This window comes from Ursus arctos, unplaced genomic scaffold (genome assembly GCF_023065955.2).
Source record: "Ursus arctos isolate Adak ecotype North America unplaced genomic scaffold, UrsArc2.0 scaffold_4, whole genome shotgun sequence".
In the NCBI taxonomy this organism is placed as follows: Eukaryota; Metazoa; Chordata; class Mammalia; order Carnivora; family Ursidae; genus Ursus; species Ursus arctos.
This window is the reverse complement of record NW_026623056.1, coordinates 82691385-82708952: the sequence shown is the minus strand read 5'-3', so window position 1 is coordinate 82708952 and position 17568 is coordinate 82691385. Positions and strand designations below refer to the sequence as shown.

The window sequence follows — 17568 nt, the reverse complement described above, 5'->3', positions numbered from 1 at the left end:
CACTAGATGCCAGCAGCACCACCAGTGGTGACAAATAAAATGACCTCCAGACGTTGCCAAGCACCCCTGAGAGCGAGGGGACGAAATCTCCTTGGATTGAGAACCATTGCTTTAGACTAAACATTAGGACGAGCTGAGTTGTCACCAGGTAAAGATAGCCATCTACTATAAGGACCAGATGGCATTTGGGGTCAAGGTCGACCACCCCAAATAACATGTCTGGAGCAACGAGAGACAAACACAGAAGTCTGAGACCGGCAGGCCTTTTGACTCAAAGCACTTTAGGGAGTCATAACAGAACACTGTTTAAAAAGAATTCTGGAGAGGGGGACCTGGGTGGCTCTGTCGGCTAAGCATCTGACTCTTGATTTTGGCTCAGGTCATGATCTCAGGGTCGTGAGATCGAGCCTAGTGCTTAAGATTCTCTCTCTCTCTCCCCCTTAAGATTCTCTCTCTCCCTCTTCCTCTACCTCCCCCCCCCCCATTTTCTAGAAAGAGAGAGAAAGGGAGGGAGGGAGAGAGGAAGGAAGGAAAGAAAAGAGAAGGAAAGGAAAGAGAAGGAAAGGAAAGGAAAGGAAAGAATTCTGGAGAAAAAAATCCTGGGGCATCTAGCTTTAAAAAAAAAGGCGGGGTGGGGCAAATCAGAAGAGAGGAACCTTTTGCACTTGAACTTCAGGAGTTAAAGACACAGAACAGACACGACCTCAAGACCTGCTCAGTGGAATTCTCCACAGTGGGTCCTATAGCTCCGGGCCATCGAGACTACTTTTCATCCTGAGGCTACGGACGGGGCTGTCTTTGCTTTCTGTCTAATCTGTCCAAACAGCATGCGGCGTTGCTAGTTCTGGAAGGCGTGTTTAGCGGTCCGGACCTTGGAGAATAGAGGAAAGAGTTTACAAACACCTACCCCTTAATTTCACCACCGAATTGACAAGAAGAAGTGTGTAAGCCTGATTTGGGGTTCAGGTACTTTTTTTTTTTTTTCAGTAGAAAACGGGCTATAAAATTGTGTGCATTCCTCAAAGCCTATCCCTCTAAAGCTGTACAAGTCGGCCTTCTCAATGAGCTGGTGTCTTCTCATTTCCACCTGTCTCCCGTCGAACAGGCAGAGGGGGACGGGGCTGGGTGATCCACATCTCTCTTGTCCCAGAGGACAGTGTGATGATTTATGATTTCTAGGCCTGAAAACTTCAGATGCTGGTACACATAAAAAGAGTGAAAAATCTTCTGAGTCCAGAGAAAGAAAGGAAGAACTTGGTGGCACAGCGCTCTTCTCAGACCCTGAAACACTACTCTGTAGGCTGTCACGAGTACGCATCACACTGGCCCTGGCAGACAAAAAGGGTTATTTTATCCAGATTATTCCCCCACGTTGCAGGGGAAAAGGGACTCATTTGTAATCATCAAAGGAATGCTGACAGACTTGAAACGGGATTACATTCTATTATACTCATCCGAATTAAAGATTCGTTTTGGAGATCACTCTTAGGTTTCCTTCTGCCTGCTCCCCCAACCCCAAATGAGGCGATTTGTATTCACGAGACATCTGAGGCAGACATGAAATCAGACAGTTTGCAAACATACATTTCAGATTCAGTGGCCTGAGTTTTGAATTTTAATGTTGCCTGCTTCTCTGGGTATGGAAAACTTGGCCCTCAGGTCAAAACTAACCCCAAATATCACTTCATTCTCCAGCTTATTAATGCAGGAGAAATTCCATTTCAGGGGCCTGAATGAGCAAGGGATACATGTGTCCAGAAGTGCAGGTACGAAAAGGAAAAATCTATGCCTGGGCAGAGCTGTCTGGTAGGTCTGCGGGCACATTGCTAAATCCTCAATTCCACGCCCTGGGGTTTGGGTACCATTTGGAGAATGCGACCTGCCAAATCTACTATTCACCCTTCAAGCTGCTTTGTGTGTGTGTGTGTGTGTGCATGAGAAGGAAGCTTCCCCAGGACAGGACTAACTCTTTAGGGAAGCCCTGTATCATACCTCCCACAGCATCCGGTACCCAAAAGACTCGAACATTTCCTGTTCTTTCACACAGAATTCCCGTTGTATAGTCACTGTGGAACTGACAGCCACCTGGGGAGCAGGCTTGGATATCCCAGACTGGAGGTCCTAAGGCAGTGGAAGAGCTCAATTGGGCCAAAAATCTGTCCCTTGGCTTTAGCTGCCAAAAGGACAAGATATCTTTGAGACATCTCTCTCTGGGCAAGGAGACGGCATTCTCTATGAAGGAAGACGGAGCAAGGAATGTAGGTAAAGTGCCATTCTTTATACCATTTCTTCTCTTTATAACTCAGTCCTTCCTTCTAGACTTGGTGTTCTTCTCCACAAAGTACATCCTCTGGGGGTTGTTTCAGGAAGCATTTATCAGTGGTAAACAGGGCTTGATTTCACACTCTTTTTTTAAGTTTATGTTTTGTATTAATCTCCACACTCTGTCTTGATAGTTTAGCTGGGTATATAGTTCTGCTCGGACAGGTTGTTCTGTTTTGTTCCGTTTTTCCAGAACCTGGAAAAATATTTCACTGGCTCCTGGCTTTCACTGTTGTTGTTGTTGCAAAGACTTTAGAGATGACATATTTTTTTTCTCTCTCTCTGATTGTTTTTTTAAGACTGTCACTTTTGTTTTAGTATTTTATAGTTTAAATATGATGGGTATAAATTTATTTTTATTTTCTTGCTTGGGATGTTTCAGTCTGAATCTTTCATTAATTCTTGAAAATGGGTTCCAAGATATTATCACTTTGAGGGGCACCTGTTGTTAAGCGTCTGCCTTCGGCTCAGGGCGTGATCCCGGTGTTGTGGGATCGAGCCCCATGTCAGGCTCCTCCGCTGGGAGCCTGCTTCTTCCTCTCCCACTCCCCCTGCTTGTGTTCCCTCTCTCGCTGGCTGTCTCTATCTCTGTCAAATAAATAAATAAAATCTTTTAAGAAAAAGATATTATCACTTTGAGTGTTGCTGCTCCCTCATTTCCCCTGCTCTCTCTGGACTATTGGGTCACTATATGTTGAACTACGTTCCATCCTCCATGTCTTACAAATTTTTTCCATATTTTCCATGACTTTACCTTTTTTGCTGCATTCTAGATAATTTCTCCAGCTTTATGTTCCAATTCATTGTTTCTCTCTTCAGCTATATATGATCTACCCATTAAGATTTATTTTAATGAATATATTTTCATTAGTATAGAGGTATTAGTAGAGTTAGCAGATATATTCTGTTCTTTTTCAAATCTTTATAGCCTTTGATTCCTTAGTCATGTTTTAGACTTGCTCTTTTACTTGTTTTCTATTTTAGTTTTCCTCTGTTGTTTATTAAGAACTCTTGTTATTTTTACTGCTGACTGTTGCTCATATAATGTGATTTTGGACTGTGTGTTCATAATCAGCAGGATTTCATCCGTAGGAATCTTTTGGAGCCTGTGATGATCATGGTTTTATATAAGGAGGATATATGTGTGTGTATGTGTGTCTGTGTTTTGCCAAGTATCTTGGAGCACAACTAACCTTGGATGATTTTGTTGGTTTCTCAGATGAGGTTTCTTGGTAAAGATAATGTGAACTTAAAACCCAGACTCTTGAAAAGGCAGGCCTGTGATTATATATTCTTGAAGGAGATTAATTTTTTTCTCCAAACCTGAGCCCAGGCTGAGACAAGTTTTCTTGCCATTTTTCTTTGCAGGAAGGCTGGTTTGTTTCTCATCCGCCTTTTTAATGACTGTTTAACCCTTTCAGGTCCCAGCTTTATAGGAAGATCTTTATTTCAACTTCTCACTTTACATTGGTCTAATGCCTCGCCTCTTGCCTCCATGCACCTGTTAAATACTGGTTGTAAAGACCATCAGAAGGTCCCAGTGTAGCCACAGGGTCAGTGCCAGCTAACTTCTCCAGTTCTCTGATCCCTCTTCGTGTTTGTTTCCTGTTTATATCCCTTTCATTTAGTCACTCACTCATTTAAAGGATGTCTGTTACATTTTACTCAGCAGCTCTGGGTATTTTGTTGGAAAAATAATTTCAGATCACCGGTTTTACCGTATTTCCAGAAATGGAATACAGATCCTATTCTGTAATCAGTTCTACGGGACTATATGGTACTATCTTTAGACAGGACATGGAGTGAACAATACCTTTACAGATATTTCCCACATAACCTGGGGAAAATTCGGGGCTGGTGTGGTGGATTAAGAGACAAGCATTACAGAAATGGCATTGCTTTAAACTACTGGCAATGTATTTGTTTTCATATTAGAGGAGCAGCCTGGGTTCAAATCCCCCAAAGTTGCTTCACTTCTCTTTGCATCAGTTTCTTCAATTTATTATCATAGCTTCCATTTCACAGGTGGTGAGGATTAAATGAGTTAATAAACATAAAGTTCTCAGAACAGTGTCTGGTTCATAGTGTTTTAATGTGCTTGCTACACTAATAGTATTTTCAACTCACCCACTTCTTTCACTTATGCTGAGGCAAGCCACACCCAGCCGGACCAGAGTCTTAAATGAGATGGTGCACACATCAGGGTCAGCTCATGGGTTGCAAAATTAGGGACCCCCAGGGAGAAGGAGAGACTCAGAGAACAGACTAGAGTCACTTGGTCAGCCACCCTTCCCATCTGAGATACACCTTCTAAGTCTTGGTGACTAAATACTAAAATCTTGGGGTGCCTGGGTGGCGCAGTCATTAAGCATCTGCCTTCAGCTCAGGGCGTGATCCCAGAGTCCTGGGATCGAGCCCCACATCAGGCTCCTCCGCTGGGAGCCTGCTTCTTCCTCTCCCACTCCCCCTGCTTGTGTTCCCTCTCTCGCTGGCTGTCTCTATCTCTGTCAAATAAATAAATAAAATCTTAAAAAAAATAATAATAATAATAAAGTAAATAAATAAATAAATACTAAAATCTTGGTGACTCCAGGATTTGTATTACTAAGGAAAGCTTTTTCCTTCCAGAAAGATAAAAGCACACCAGCCTCGTTAGAATAGCGACTTCGTATCATAAAACTTCAGAGAACTCTCACCTCTAGCTTCTAGGTCCATTACTTAGCTTGAATGACAAGAGTATGGACTTTGGAAACGAGTTAGTGGGTTTAAATCCTGTCTCTAAATTTTACTAGCAGGTGTGGAGCTGGGGCAGACAGTGAGATAGGGGGTTGGGGTAGGTAACGGGGGAGCAGTTGTTCTTTCAGTGCATATTACCCCCAAAGTGGTGCCTTTTCAAGAATTTTAAAGATGTTGGGGCACCTGGGTGGCTCAGTCATTAAAAGTCTTCCTTCGGCTCAGGGTGTGATCCCAGAGTCCTGGGATCGAGCCCCACATCAGGCTCCTCCGCTGGGAGCCTGCTTCTTCCTCTCCCACTCCCCCTGCTTGTGTTCCTTCTCTTGCTGGCTGTCTCTCTCTCTGTCAAATAAATAAATAAATCTTTAAAAAAAAAAGGAATTTTAAAGATGTTGATATGGTGGCTGAGACCAGTGACCTCCCAATCCTTAAAATCATGAACCCCATTAGCAGAAACATTTTGAGAACACATCTTCAATATACATACAAACTGCATACTGCTCAACCATTAATTTTAAGCCAAAGGCGACACCTTTTTTTAAGATTGAAAAGAAACCAGTATAAACGAACAGAAGTTCTAACATTTTCCTCCTACATCCACTGGATCACCTCCTGTGTGCACCCACTTTGGGTGGACTGGGTCGAAAAGGTACTGAAGGACAGAATGGGGCAAGTTCACTCTATTCAGTGGGCAATTGGTACAGCAGTGGTCCCTCCACGAACGATCTAGAAAGGTTAGGCAGATTGTGGCACCTTTTTTCCCTCTAGCTTGCTCCCCACCCAGCACCCATACAGGCAAGTGCCCCAGCTGCCCCCTCCCCCAGGCTCATGTCTAAGTCTGCCCCTGCACTGGGTCCCAGCTGGGTGGCTTGGGCAAGTTAGCCAACCCCTCTGAGGCTGGGTTCTCATCTGGAAAGTGAGGCTAATATTTACTAGGAGGAGAAAATCAGATAACACAGTGCTCAATTAACTTTTACTCCCTGCTTTTCTGTCCCTTCCCCTAACTTGCTGCTAGGCTGCCCTTTCCAATAAAGTGCCTGGGAGAGCAAAGCCATCAATAACGGAGCCACTCGCTGGCCCCGACTCCTCTTCCCTGCTACAGAAAGAGCAGCAGAACACTTCTCAAATGTAGTTACTTCCCATGGAAACAGACTAGCAGTTTCAGACGCTTCTCTTCATCTCTCTTCTTCTGTGACAGCTGGACAACTCCTTCAGACATTGGGCTTGTTTTTCTTTGGTTATGAGCTGGCTTTTCATCCCATAAAATTTGTGAAAAGTAAAGACAGTCCCTGAATAAAGGGGTGATGTGACTAAGGCATAAGAAAATGCAGAACTCTATGTGTGTGTGCTGGGACGCAGACACAAACTAGTGGCTGGGAAAATACAGTCCCGGTCGCCCTGGTGGGGAGTCCTGGAGGAGGGGTAGAGTGACACCCAGTCATGCCTATGCGCCCCTGAATGAACCCATGCATGCAAGAGGTAGTCCAGTCCTCTGAAAACCAGAGCGGTAGTTCTCAACTCTGGCTGTCCTGGAAGGAGTTGCCTGGGAGCTTTCAAAATGAGGCCAGTGCTTGCCCCACCCCCCCCCAGACCAGTTAAATGAGAAAGTCTGGGGTGCTGCTTGCACATCCCCACATTTTTCAGACTGAAGCCATTCTTCTGGGCCTCCAGGATGGAGACCCACTGCTTCTCTGAGTAGAAAGGGAAGGTTCACTCTCTCCTAAAGGGACAACTGCATCCCCTCCATCAGGACCTGGTTCCCACCCCTAAGGCTTCGAGATTGATTGACTTCCCATTTTCTACATTCTGAAATTCTTGGCCAGTGAAATAAGGAGCTAGGGTTGGGTCTATTTGCTGGGCTGCAAATGATCTGGTACCAAGCACCACTTCTTGCTGGCTTGGGCTGCTGGTTTCCTTGGGCAGGGAACAGGACAGAGCCCAGAGAAGCCCTTCCATCTTTGAGGTTTGGGGACAATTTGGTACAAGGAAAACCTCAAAGGCCACCCCACTCTCCTTGTTTTTCATCTCCCTGCTCTTCTGCTTCCCACATTGACCACTATATGTCCCAGGGTGAAAGCAAAAGTGTGGATATATTCTCATGCCTACTTTGTCAAAAGTTGAGAGTTTTCTAGGACTCCAAGTGGGAACTAGAATGATTTTCCACCCCTTCCCTCCCTTGGTCCCTCCCCATCCCTCTCAACAAGCCCATCAATCACTCTGAACTTTTTTGAGAAGAAAGAAAAGAAAGAAACAGGGGTACGCAGGGAGACAAGAGAAGATGCTTCTGGCCTTCAGGAGAGAGACATGGAGAGAAAAATCATGAAGAAGAAGAAGGGAAGGAAGAAGAAGACCTGAGAAACCCAACTCAGCAAAATAAGTTTGAGAGACACACTGGAACATCGCTCTTCAAAGTAGGACAAAATGTGGAGGATCCTTTGCTTTTCATGGCTGGAGCCCAAGGTGGCGCCCCTCCCTCCTCTCAGCCCTCATCCCTGCCTTGTTCTTTGAACAAAGATGATGCTGACATTACACTTCTGTTTGAAAAAAAAAAAAAAAACCAATGATCATTTTGGACCTCTCAGGCCAAATCCTCAATTTGGGCATGCAGTCAAAAAAACAGAGCTCCACCCCAAGAGGAAAATGGGTGAAAGCCGAGTGTATTTGAGTTTGGGATTAAGGATCACAGGCACCCAATTTTGCATGAACTCCTCTTGTCTCCCTGGGATATGTTTTTAATGCAGTGATGATAGCCTTCCAGTGGCCGCTGGCAGTATCTCAATGTCTTCAGGGACGAGGGGGAAGGGGGTGTTTGGGGGAGACTTTCCCAGCAGGCTCGGAGGTGATTAGCACAAGTCACGAGCGCGGAGGGGGAGGAGGAGGCCATGATGCAGCCCCTGGCTTATTAAGAGTGAGATCCGATGCTTGAATCCTCAGAGCAAAAAAAAATCAATGACCCAGGAAAACACACCAGCTGACAGCCCCAGGAAAAGGCTCAAGGAAGAGTTGCAAAGAAGAGAAAGGCTTAAGTAACTTTCCAAAACTCTGCACTGTTAATCTCCTGGGAAGCCCTATACTGTACACACAATGGCTGGGACCCCTGACATTCTGGTACTTTCTTTCATGTGGAAACACCATCCTTCCTCCATCCCCTTCTTCCCAAGGCAAAGGGCTCCCAAGTTCCCCCCCTCCCCACCCTCCCTCAGCTTCAGTTTTTGATGTTCCCCTTGTTTAGAAAAACCAGCATGTATCTGCATTGTCGAAGGCTGCTCCCCAGCGCTGGGCTATTCTTGTAAGGCTCTGTGGGGGGTGGGGGGCACTGTCTCCTTAGAGACCTCTGGTTTCTAATGCCTCCAAGTTCATAAAAAAAAGAGCAGGGCCACCTGTCCCCGGGAAAGCAAGCATTAGGTTTGGAGGCCCCCAAGGGTTGGGGGGATGGGGGTGTTGGAATTACATGATCAGTATCCACTGCTTTGACTAAAGCATTCTACTGAACCCTCAGACAGTCATCTTTTTTTTTTTTAAGATTTTATTTATTTATTTGACAGAGATAGAGACAGCCAGAGAGAGAGGGAACACAAGCAGGGGGAGTGGGAGAGGAAGAAGCAGGCTCCCAGCGGAGGAGCCTGATGTGGGGCTCGATCCCAGAACGCCGGGATCATGCCCTGAGCCGAAGGCAGACGCTTAACCGCTGTGCCACCCAGGTGCCCCCAGACAGTCATCTTTGGAGCTTGGGAATTTTCCTTAATGCTGTATATCACACAGTTGGGGGGGGGTCCCTAAAAGTTTCAAGTCAAATCAATCAACTTTGAAAGACTCCATCTTTCTCTCTGAGCCTTCTCTATCTACTGTTTCCTCAACGCCACACAATATAGCATTTAGATTTAAACTTGAACATGTCTGTGCTGTGGAAGGAAGTAATTTCTTTTTCTTTTCTTCTCCCAAAAAGGCTCCCTGACACTCTCTCCCTAGCCCTCAGATCCCTGAGGAGCAAAGCTGATCAGAGTTAAAATGGGGGCTGCTTGTGGATGGACCTGGCCATATCACTACCTGCCATTGGCTCAGGGAGTTTTTAAACCTTGGAATTCAAGTTCTACACCAAACACAGAAAGAAATAATTCTTTTTTATCACTTACTATCATTTAGAAGAACATGTATCAAAATACCCATTTCCCTTAGTCTGCGGCATCCTTGGTGGATAGCTCCAGCACACTTTCTAGAATGGTCGCTACATACAGACAACGCCAAACTTGGGTGGTAACCTACAGACGGCCGCATATACTGCAACTGCTTCACTAAAGAAACAAATTCCAAGTGTCTGTAATCTATGAAAACAATCTAATGGTTACACCGCAATTTACCTAAAGCAATATTTGTTCAGTTGCAATGATGTCACCAAAAAAGGGCGGGGGGGCTTGTCAGCTTTCACTTCTTTCTCCACAGTATTCAGAGCCAGGGGGTGGCAGATTCAGAACTGCTTTCCATAGCTTAAATCAGCAAATACAGAACTTTTCTAGCAGCCAAGAAAGTTCTATTACAAAAAAAAAAAAAAAAGTCAATAGCACTTGAAAAGCATTTCCCTAGCACATTTACCACAGCATTCTGACCCCGTGGTGCTCGATTTTAAGGACCACGGTTTGCTTGCCAAATAGGCATATCTTGGCTCCCTTTGCTAGGTAGAAACACTGCCTTGATATTAAATATTCAAAGCAAAGAACCTCTGACCTAAGGGCTCTCAGCTAACAATGACACTCTCTGTAAGTAAACTAGAAACCCAGCTCAGCTTCTGCTTTGCCAGTGTTCTCTGCCATGTACTAGTCTACTGCAGAGAAGGGTGAGCAGTGACTCCGTTTACCATGATTAGATTGCAAAAGACCCTGCAGGCAAAAGCTTGGACTTGGCAGAAGATTCCTTGAGAAGTGGGAGAGTGGAGTTCAGAGCTGCCTCCTGGGCTGGGCAGGGGCTGGGAAAGGGTGAAGTCCTCCGTCTTCACCAGAGGGAGACCCAGGTCTGTTACAACTGCAAGGACTGTGTTGCTGGAGGCAAATGCTGCCCTAATACAAGAATGTGGCTCCTACAGCCATCATCAACCCAGCAACTTCTCTCACTTCGTGGAGCCACACCTACAACCCCAGAACTGAGATCAGCTGCGGGTGCTTTGGTGTGAGTCTCCCCAAAGAAAAGCCTCACCGTTTACTGGGAGGAGGGAGTCATTATTTCCTGTAAAGGAGACTGGGACTGGAGGGCGGCGGGGGCGCTAGTACCTTTTAGCGGTAAAGTCAAGACCACCCCCGCCCCCAGTCTGTTCTGTAAACTTCTGCTCATCTGGGACACAGACCTCCCGGCGGGCTTCTCTCCCTGCTTGCCGGCTCAGACTCCAGGTCACGCGTCCCCAGGGTTAGTCTCCTTACATGGGCACCCGGGAGGCAGGCTGGGGAGCACCCGGACTATGCGAGTGGCAAACCACGGGCAACTCCTCCGACCGGCACGTGTATTGTACGGCGCTGGGCGCGGCACAGGACTTAGGAGCCTCCAGGGGACACGCATCCGTCAGAGTCGTGTCCCTGATGCCAGGACCCGATGCTGGGAAATTGGCGAGATAAACAGCAGGGCGAGAAACTCCAAATATGTTACCTACGCTTCCTTGGGGAGGAGAGGGGCTCCCGTGCCATCACTCCACGCGCAGCCACCTCTATGCCAAAGGCTCACACCAGGCAAGAAAACTGGCTATGAGCGTGCCTCAACTTCAATCCAACCCGGCTGTGCCATGTCGGGCGGCTGCCCCCAGCCGAGGGCTCACCTGCGCGCACCGCGGCGCGGGGGTCGCAGGGCGAGGGAGGGTGCTTCTTACCAGAGAAGTCCGTGAGCGCTGCTATCTCTTTGGAACAGACCAGGACAGTGCAGTAGAAGAGGCGCAGGAGCTGCGCGGGAGGCTCTACCTGCCTGCGGAGGCCAGGATGCTGCGCGGGCTGCGGGGCGGGCGGCGGGCGCGCGTGTCCAGGCAGAAGCATGGTGCCCGGCGCGACCCAGCGCGGGCGCGGGCCCGGGCCCGGGGCGCGATGGGGGTCCCTGGACAGAGGGCAGCGTCACATGGCGGGGCGAGTCGGTGGCCTGCGGCTCCGCGGCCCCCCGCCACCTCCCGGCTCAGGCTGCCAGAGCCTCTTCCAAGCGCAGGCCAGCACCGGCTCCCCAGCAAAGGGGAGGGGGCGGAGAAGTGGGGCGGGGCGAGGAGCCCCGGGAAGGATCCGCGTAGTTTCCCCGAGAGGAAATCTCCGCTGCCGCCCCGCGGGAGGAAACGAGGGGGGCCGAAGGGAAAGTGTAGCCTTCGCGCGCCTGGCGGCTGCGGAGGCCGATCCCTGGCGAGCTGCCCGCCGCGGAGGGCGCCCCCAACAGCGCACCAAGGACCGCGCAACTTGGGCGCCTTCCACGCCTGGGTCCCCGCCCAGGAGACGGCCCGGCACCCCTGGCCCGGCCCGCGCTGGCCCGGTGCCAGCCTCGCCCTGGCTGCGGGAGGAGCGCGGCCGGTGCCCGTGACGCACTTTGGAGCCAGCCCCGCGCGTTGAGCCCAGGAGCCCCCGGGGCGGGGCCGAGGCAGGGGCCGCAGGAAGGTGGGGTCCTGGAGGTGTGGGACCCCAGTACTGACGTCCCTGAGACTTGCGCGGCGCTCCTCCTGTAGAATTACCAAGCACGTACAGTTATCCCCGTTTCACGGAGGAGGAGACTGAGGTCCCGAGCTTTGCCCAAGCTAACGCAGCCAGGACGGAAAGAAGAAGTGTTAGGGGAGGGGGGTTTCAAAGCGGGTCGGATGTCTTCAGAGCCGGTTTCTTTCTTCTTGCTCCGACTACGTTTCCTTTGGGTACTGGTTGTCCGCAGAGCTCAGAGGATCTGACACTAGCCCGGCACAAATAGCACCGAGCGCTAATAATTGGGCTTTGTTTTAAAATGGGCCACCGCATCTTTCTGAACCTCTAGATTACGCGCGGTGTGACCCAGGCCCAGCTCATGGGCGAGGAGAGGACTGCGCGGCCGGGGCTCGGGGATACAGAGGACAAGTGCGTAGGAGCGCTTGGGGGCTCGTGGCTGCGCGCCGGGTACGGGAACCTGGGGGCCCCAGCGACCCAAACCCTGAAGACTGCGCGAGCGTCCGGCCGAGCGGCGCCGGCGGCAGGGAGGAGGGCTGGGCCGGCGGGCGCTCGGCACAAAGTGTTCCCGAACACCGCGGGGAGGCCCTGCCAAGTTCTCGGCGGGCCTGACGCGGAAACGTAGATAATGAGGCCCAAGGGCGGGACCAGGCGCACTGCCCCAGCCGGCTCCCAGCTGCACTGCCAGGGCCGCACAGTGCGGCGGCGGGGAGGCTTGGGCGCAGAAATCCCAGACGCGCCGATCTACCTGTGGGACCCTCGCAGAGATGCGCCGCAAGGATCCAGGAAGGCTGGACGACGACTTGGAGTCCCACAGTGCTCCCGCAGGGGCTCCGTCGGAGGAACTGGTATTTCTGGCCCCTTCCCCCTTGTCTGTAGGTGGGGGCGGCAAATGCTAAGCCTCAGTATTTCTGCAGCAGGACGCACTCTACCCGGCACAATGAATTTTAAAATCTATATTAAAATACTCAACCTTCTCCGGGCGCCCTGCTGGCTCAGTCGGTGGAACACGCAACTCTTAATCTCCAGGTTGTGAGTTCCAGCCCCATGTTGGGTGTAGAGATTATTAACTTTTTTTAATCTTAAAAAAAAAAAGACCTCAACCTTCTCAATAACTTTTGGACCTAAGTATTAGTGTGCACCTTCTAGGTTGGGGAAACTGAGGCTGGGAGAGGTAAGGATGCCTAGCACTAGGAGTCACTGAATAAGTAATGTTGGCTCAAAACGTGTAGTTTGCATCCCAGCCATTCACGCATCTGGTTTAGGTATGAACTGGTGTGTGCTGGGGACTGCGGGGGCTAGCACAGGGAACCTCGCTCCCACAGGGCTGGGGGCTGCTGCTACGGTCCTGTAGGCATAAACTGGGCTCTGTTACGCACCATGCACCCCCATGGTTTTCTTCTCTGTAAAGTCTCAGGCTTTTGACACTTTAATTAGTTGTTACAGGTGACATGGGTACGACAGGGCCTGGAGTGGTAAATGCTCCCGTCAATGTTAGTCATTATTACAGACGGGAAGACAGACAGTGACGGAGAATCATAAACGAAAAGGGGACACAGAGCGAAAGATAGGGGGAGCTGAGTGGGAGGGAGGGAGGGACATTTTTTTAAAAGATTTATTTATTTATCCATTTGACAGAGAGAGAGAGACAGCCAGCGAGAGAGGGAACACAAGCAGGGGGAGTGGGAGAGGAAGAAGCAGGCTCCCAGCAGAGGACCCTGATGTGGGGCTCGATCCCAGAATGCCGGGATCACGCCCTGAGCCGAAGGCAGACGCTTAACGACTGAGCCACCGGGGCACCCCTAGAGACATTTTAAATTAAAAAAATTTGTTTTATTGGAGTATAGTTGACATACCATGTTTTATTAGTTTCAGGTGCATAACATAGTGATGGGACAATTCTCTATATTAAGAAATGCTCGTCACACTAAGTGTGGTCCCCATCTGTCACCATATGTTGTTACAATATTATTGACTATATTCCTCATGCTGTCGTTTTCATCTCCATGACGGATTTGTTTTGTAACTGGAAGTCTGTTCTTTTTATTTATTTTTTTAAGATTTTATTTGTTTATTTGATCAGAGAGAGAGAGAGAGCACAAGCAGGAGGAGGCAGCAGGCAGAGGGACAAGCAGGCTCCTCGCTGAGCAAGAAGCCTATTGCGGGACTTGGTCACAGGACCCTGGGATCATGACGTGCGCTGAAGGCAGATGCCCAACTGAGCCACCCAGGCGTCTCGACTCTGTACCTTTTAACCCCCTTCACCTACTTCTCTCATCCCCTCAGCCCTTCCCTTTGGGCAACCACTAGTTTATTCTCTGTATTTATGAGTCTGTCTCTGGTTTTTAGCTTGTTCGTTTGTTGCTTTGTTTTGTTTTTAAGGTAAGATGGATGGGAAAGATGGGAAGAGTTTGCCAAGCAAAAACTAGCCAAAGCTAGGTGTTTGGGAGGGTGAACATTTTAGAAAAAGGGACCAGTGGGGCTCCTGGGTGGCTCAGCCAGTTAAGCATCCGACTCTTGATCTCAGCTCAGGTCTCCATCTCACTGTCATGAGTTCAAGCCCCACTTTGGAGCCTACTTAAAATAACAAAAGGAAGGCAGGAAGGAAGACCAGCCTGCATGAAATCCAAAAGGAGCATCATTCCACAGAAGAATGGGGAGAGGTCTAGAGGGAACAGGGCAGAAATCAAAGGGCAGGTCACGGCAATGTAGAGAGGTTGGCTTCCAGAGCTCAGGGATCCAGAGACTTGGTGAGCACTTCCATCTTTACCCTAAGCCCTTGTGAGCACCTCGTAAGCATCCCATCTTTATCCTAAGCCACCAAAAGGTTGTTAGCAGTTGAGCGAGAAGATCAGGTGTGTGTTGGTAAATGATTGGTCTAGCTGCTGAGTGTCACTAGACTGAAGGGGTCAAAAGTGGGTCTACGGATTTTATACCCAAGAGAAGTGAAAGCAGGGACTCAAACACATACGTGTAAGACAATATTCACTGCACCCTTATTCACAATAGCCCAAAGGTAGAAGCAACCCAAGTACCCATCGTCAGTGGATGAACAAACTATGGACTAGTATTCAGCTATAAAAAGGAATGGTTTCTGATACGTGCTACAACATGAATGAACCTCAAAAACATTATGCAAGGTGAAATAAGCCAGACACAAGATGATAAACATTGTATGATTCCACTGACATAAACTATCTAGAAAAGGCAAATTCATAGAGACGGAAAGTGGATTAGGGGTTACTAAGAACTGGGAGAAGGGGGAATAGAGAATTATTGCTTGATGGGTCCAGAGCTGTTGTTTGGGGTGATGAAAACGTTCTGGAAATAGATAGTGGGGATGGTTGCACAACATGGTGAATGTAATGAACCCCGCTGAATTCTACACTTAAAAGGGCAAATTCTGTAGGTTTTTATAACTCCAGAAAATTAATACTGTAGTATTCCCAAAAACATCAAACTGTATGCTTTAAACAGGTGGGTTGCACGGTATGTGAGTTATAGCTCCATAAACTTGTTGGTTTTTTTAATCAAACAATAACAACATCAGAGTGGGTCCAAGGGGAGGGCTGGAGGGGGGGAGTGTAGCCAGGAGGCTATGGCTGTGTTCTGGGGCTGGGGTTTTGCAGACCCAGAGACAAGGGGAAAGTAGTCAAATTGGGAAGGCATTGGGAGAGGGTGCTGGGTGACCAGGCTGTTGGGGGACACAGGAGATAGGAACCCTGAAGGACAGCTCTCAGCTGCCCCCTGTTTTGCCCTTGAGCTACTTACTGTAAAGCTAGATTTTAGTCCTAACCTGATCTCTTTAAGCATTTTGGAATCTTGCAAGAAAATTAAAGAATTGCATTTATCTTCCTCTCTGGACCCCACACTTCCAAGTCCCTTTGTGCCCCAACCAAGATAGCAACAACAGAGCATATAAACCAAGCATGGGCTCTTGGAGCATGTGGTCCTGAGTGATCATACAAGTCACATGCCTGTGAAGCTAGCCGTGATGCTACTACCACTGTCTCTATATCTCAGACGTGGAAACCGACCACACGAACTCACACAGATCACCCGTGGCAGAATCTGAAGCTTTCTTAACCCGCAAAGGCACAGAAATCCGGAATGATGCCAGCAGGGAGTAAAAGCATTCCTTTCTATGCGATGACAGCATTGCACAGTCTTGCCCCTCCTTGCACGCAAGTGTGACAGGTGCCTCTGTGCCTGGCACCTCCGTTCTGGGTCAGAGGCATCCTTTGCGGGACATTGTAAATTCCATGCCTTGCCCCCCCCCTTCCTCTTTTGAAGCAATCCTGTCCCTTCTTTCCAGCTCTAAGGGACATGCCTCTTTCCCTCCTTTTTTTGAGATCCTGGCTCCTTCCCTCCCCGCAGAGCCAAGCCTGTACTGGTGTGTGCGGCGAGCTCAGACTCCAGCGCTGCGCCTGACCTCTCTCTCTCCTGTGCCATGAAGGTAAAGCTCTAGCCTTTCAACAAAGAGAGGCTGCAGCCATTCTCCGAAGACATAAGCCACCATTTGTCAGCCTCAAAGAAACCAACCTTTCAGCCCAGGACAGTGAGGCCGAATGTTATCCAGAGCTAAAAACGCTCATTTTTAGAAAGCAACAAATGGTGGTTTGTTTGTAGAACTGGCACCAAAGAGCCACATCAATAGAAAAGAGCCTGCTCGCGGAGGACTGAAGGCTGGGGGGGCACTAGGAAGGTTGTATGGGGAATGTTTGGCCCAGAAGCCTACGGAAGGAGGCCTTTAAGAATATGCCAACTGATGTCTGTACACACTCCATCCAAGGTCAAAAGCATCAAGTGTAATCGTGTCTACTCTGCCACTCGCAGAGGCATTTGACCTCCCTGCCCTCATTTTCCACATATGCAAAATGAAAAGCTTGGGCCATAAGGTCTGTTTGGGCTCCCAAAGCCCATAATCTGTTTAAATTAGATGTCGAATTTCAGGAAATTGGGCTAAATCTATATGATTCCTTGACATTTTCTCGGATACATATTTTCATTCATTTCTGTATATGCTACCAGTTTGTTTCTATGTCAATCATCTTTCTCTCTTTCTAAAAGAAGAATGCAGTGCAAGCAAACTTCTGGGGGTTCTTGGAGCACTGAGAGTGAGTGAATTCTGGTCCATGGGAGATTTCAGTGTGAAAATTCAGAAGTGTCCAAAGCAGTGAACTCAGTTTCTGAAAGAGAGCAGACACGCCCCCCTCGAGACTAGAAGGTGCTGGGTCCCCATGGAAGCTCTAAGGTTGCTCCCTGCTGCCTTCAGCAGACACTGCAGGAAGCCAAGTCAGCCTGAGAGAGACCCTAATCTGCTCCAGAGACCCCTACCCTCCTCTCCACCCTCTTGTCTTCTCCTCCCTTCCCTGTTGGAGGCCAGGCCCCATTTTCTGCCATCGGAAAGAAAAGTGTGCTGATGGAAGGAGGCTGTGTAATATGTTGGAAAGCAGCACGTGCAGCTCTGAAAACCAGGCTTACCGTGCAGGCTGGAAGAGTGTAGGGCAATGGTAAGTTGTATGCGTTCTGTGGTCAGAGCTCAGCACAGAGGTTCGAATCCCAGCTCTGCCGCTACGGACACTTATGTGTGGATAGCGGTGCTGTTTAGAGCTAATACAGCTGAGAGGCTAGTCAGAGAAGCCTCATCGATGATAACCATGATAATAAATATAACCATTTCGTGAACTTAATGTATTATTATTTATTGAGCATTAGACAGTGTTCGATTTCCACTTGAACCACTGGGAATGTCTCTTGACCAAATATACTTTCCCGTCTCAGATAAGGACGAAAGTGGTTTCCAACTTATCCATCTCAATGACAGTGGCCCTGGTCCCCTGGTGGGACACTGGAATAGGTTTTATTACCAGAT

At 48.6% G+C, this 17568-nt stretch overlaps 1 protein-coding gene across 6 annotated transcripts in view; it reads right to left on the bottom strand.

Moving 5' to 3' along the window:
• The window catches only part of EVA1C (eva-1 homolog C), a 71222-nt gene extending 59829 nt beyond the window's left edge, over window positions 1-11393 (bottom strand). Inside the window, exon 1 of one of the 6 annotated variants that reach the window (XM_057306696.1) lies at window positions 10904-11393. In XM_057306696.1, the coding sequence (XP_057162679.1) occupies window positions 10904-11063 (160 nt within the window). In that variant the 5' untranslated portion in view covers window positions 11064-11393. The remainder of the gene's footprint in view (window positions 1-10903) is intronic. The other 5 variants (XM_057306695.1, XM_048215125.2, XM_026513333.4 and 2 more) reach the window with 5 other exon arrangements.
• Between the last annotated feature and the right edge of the window lie 6175 nt (window positions 11394-17568).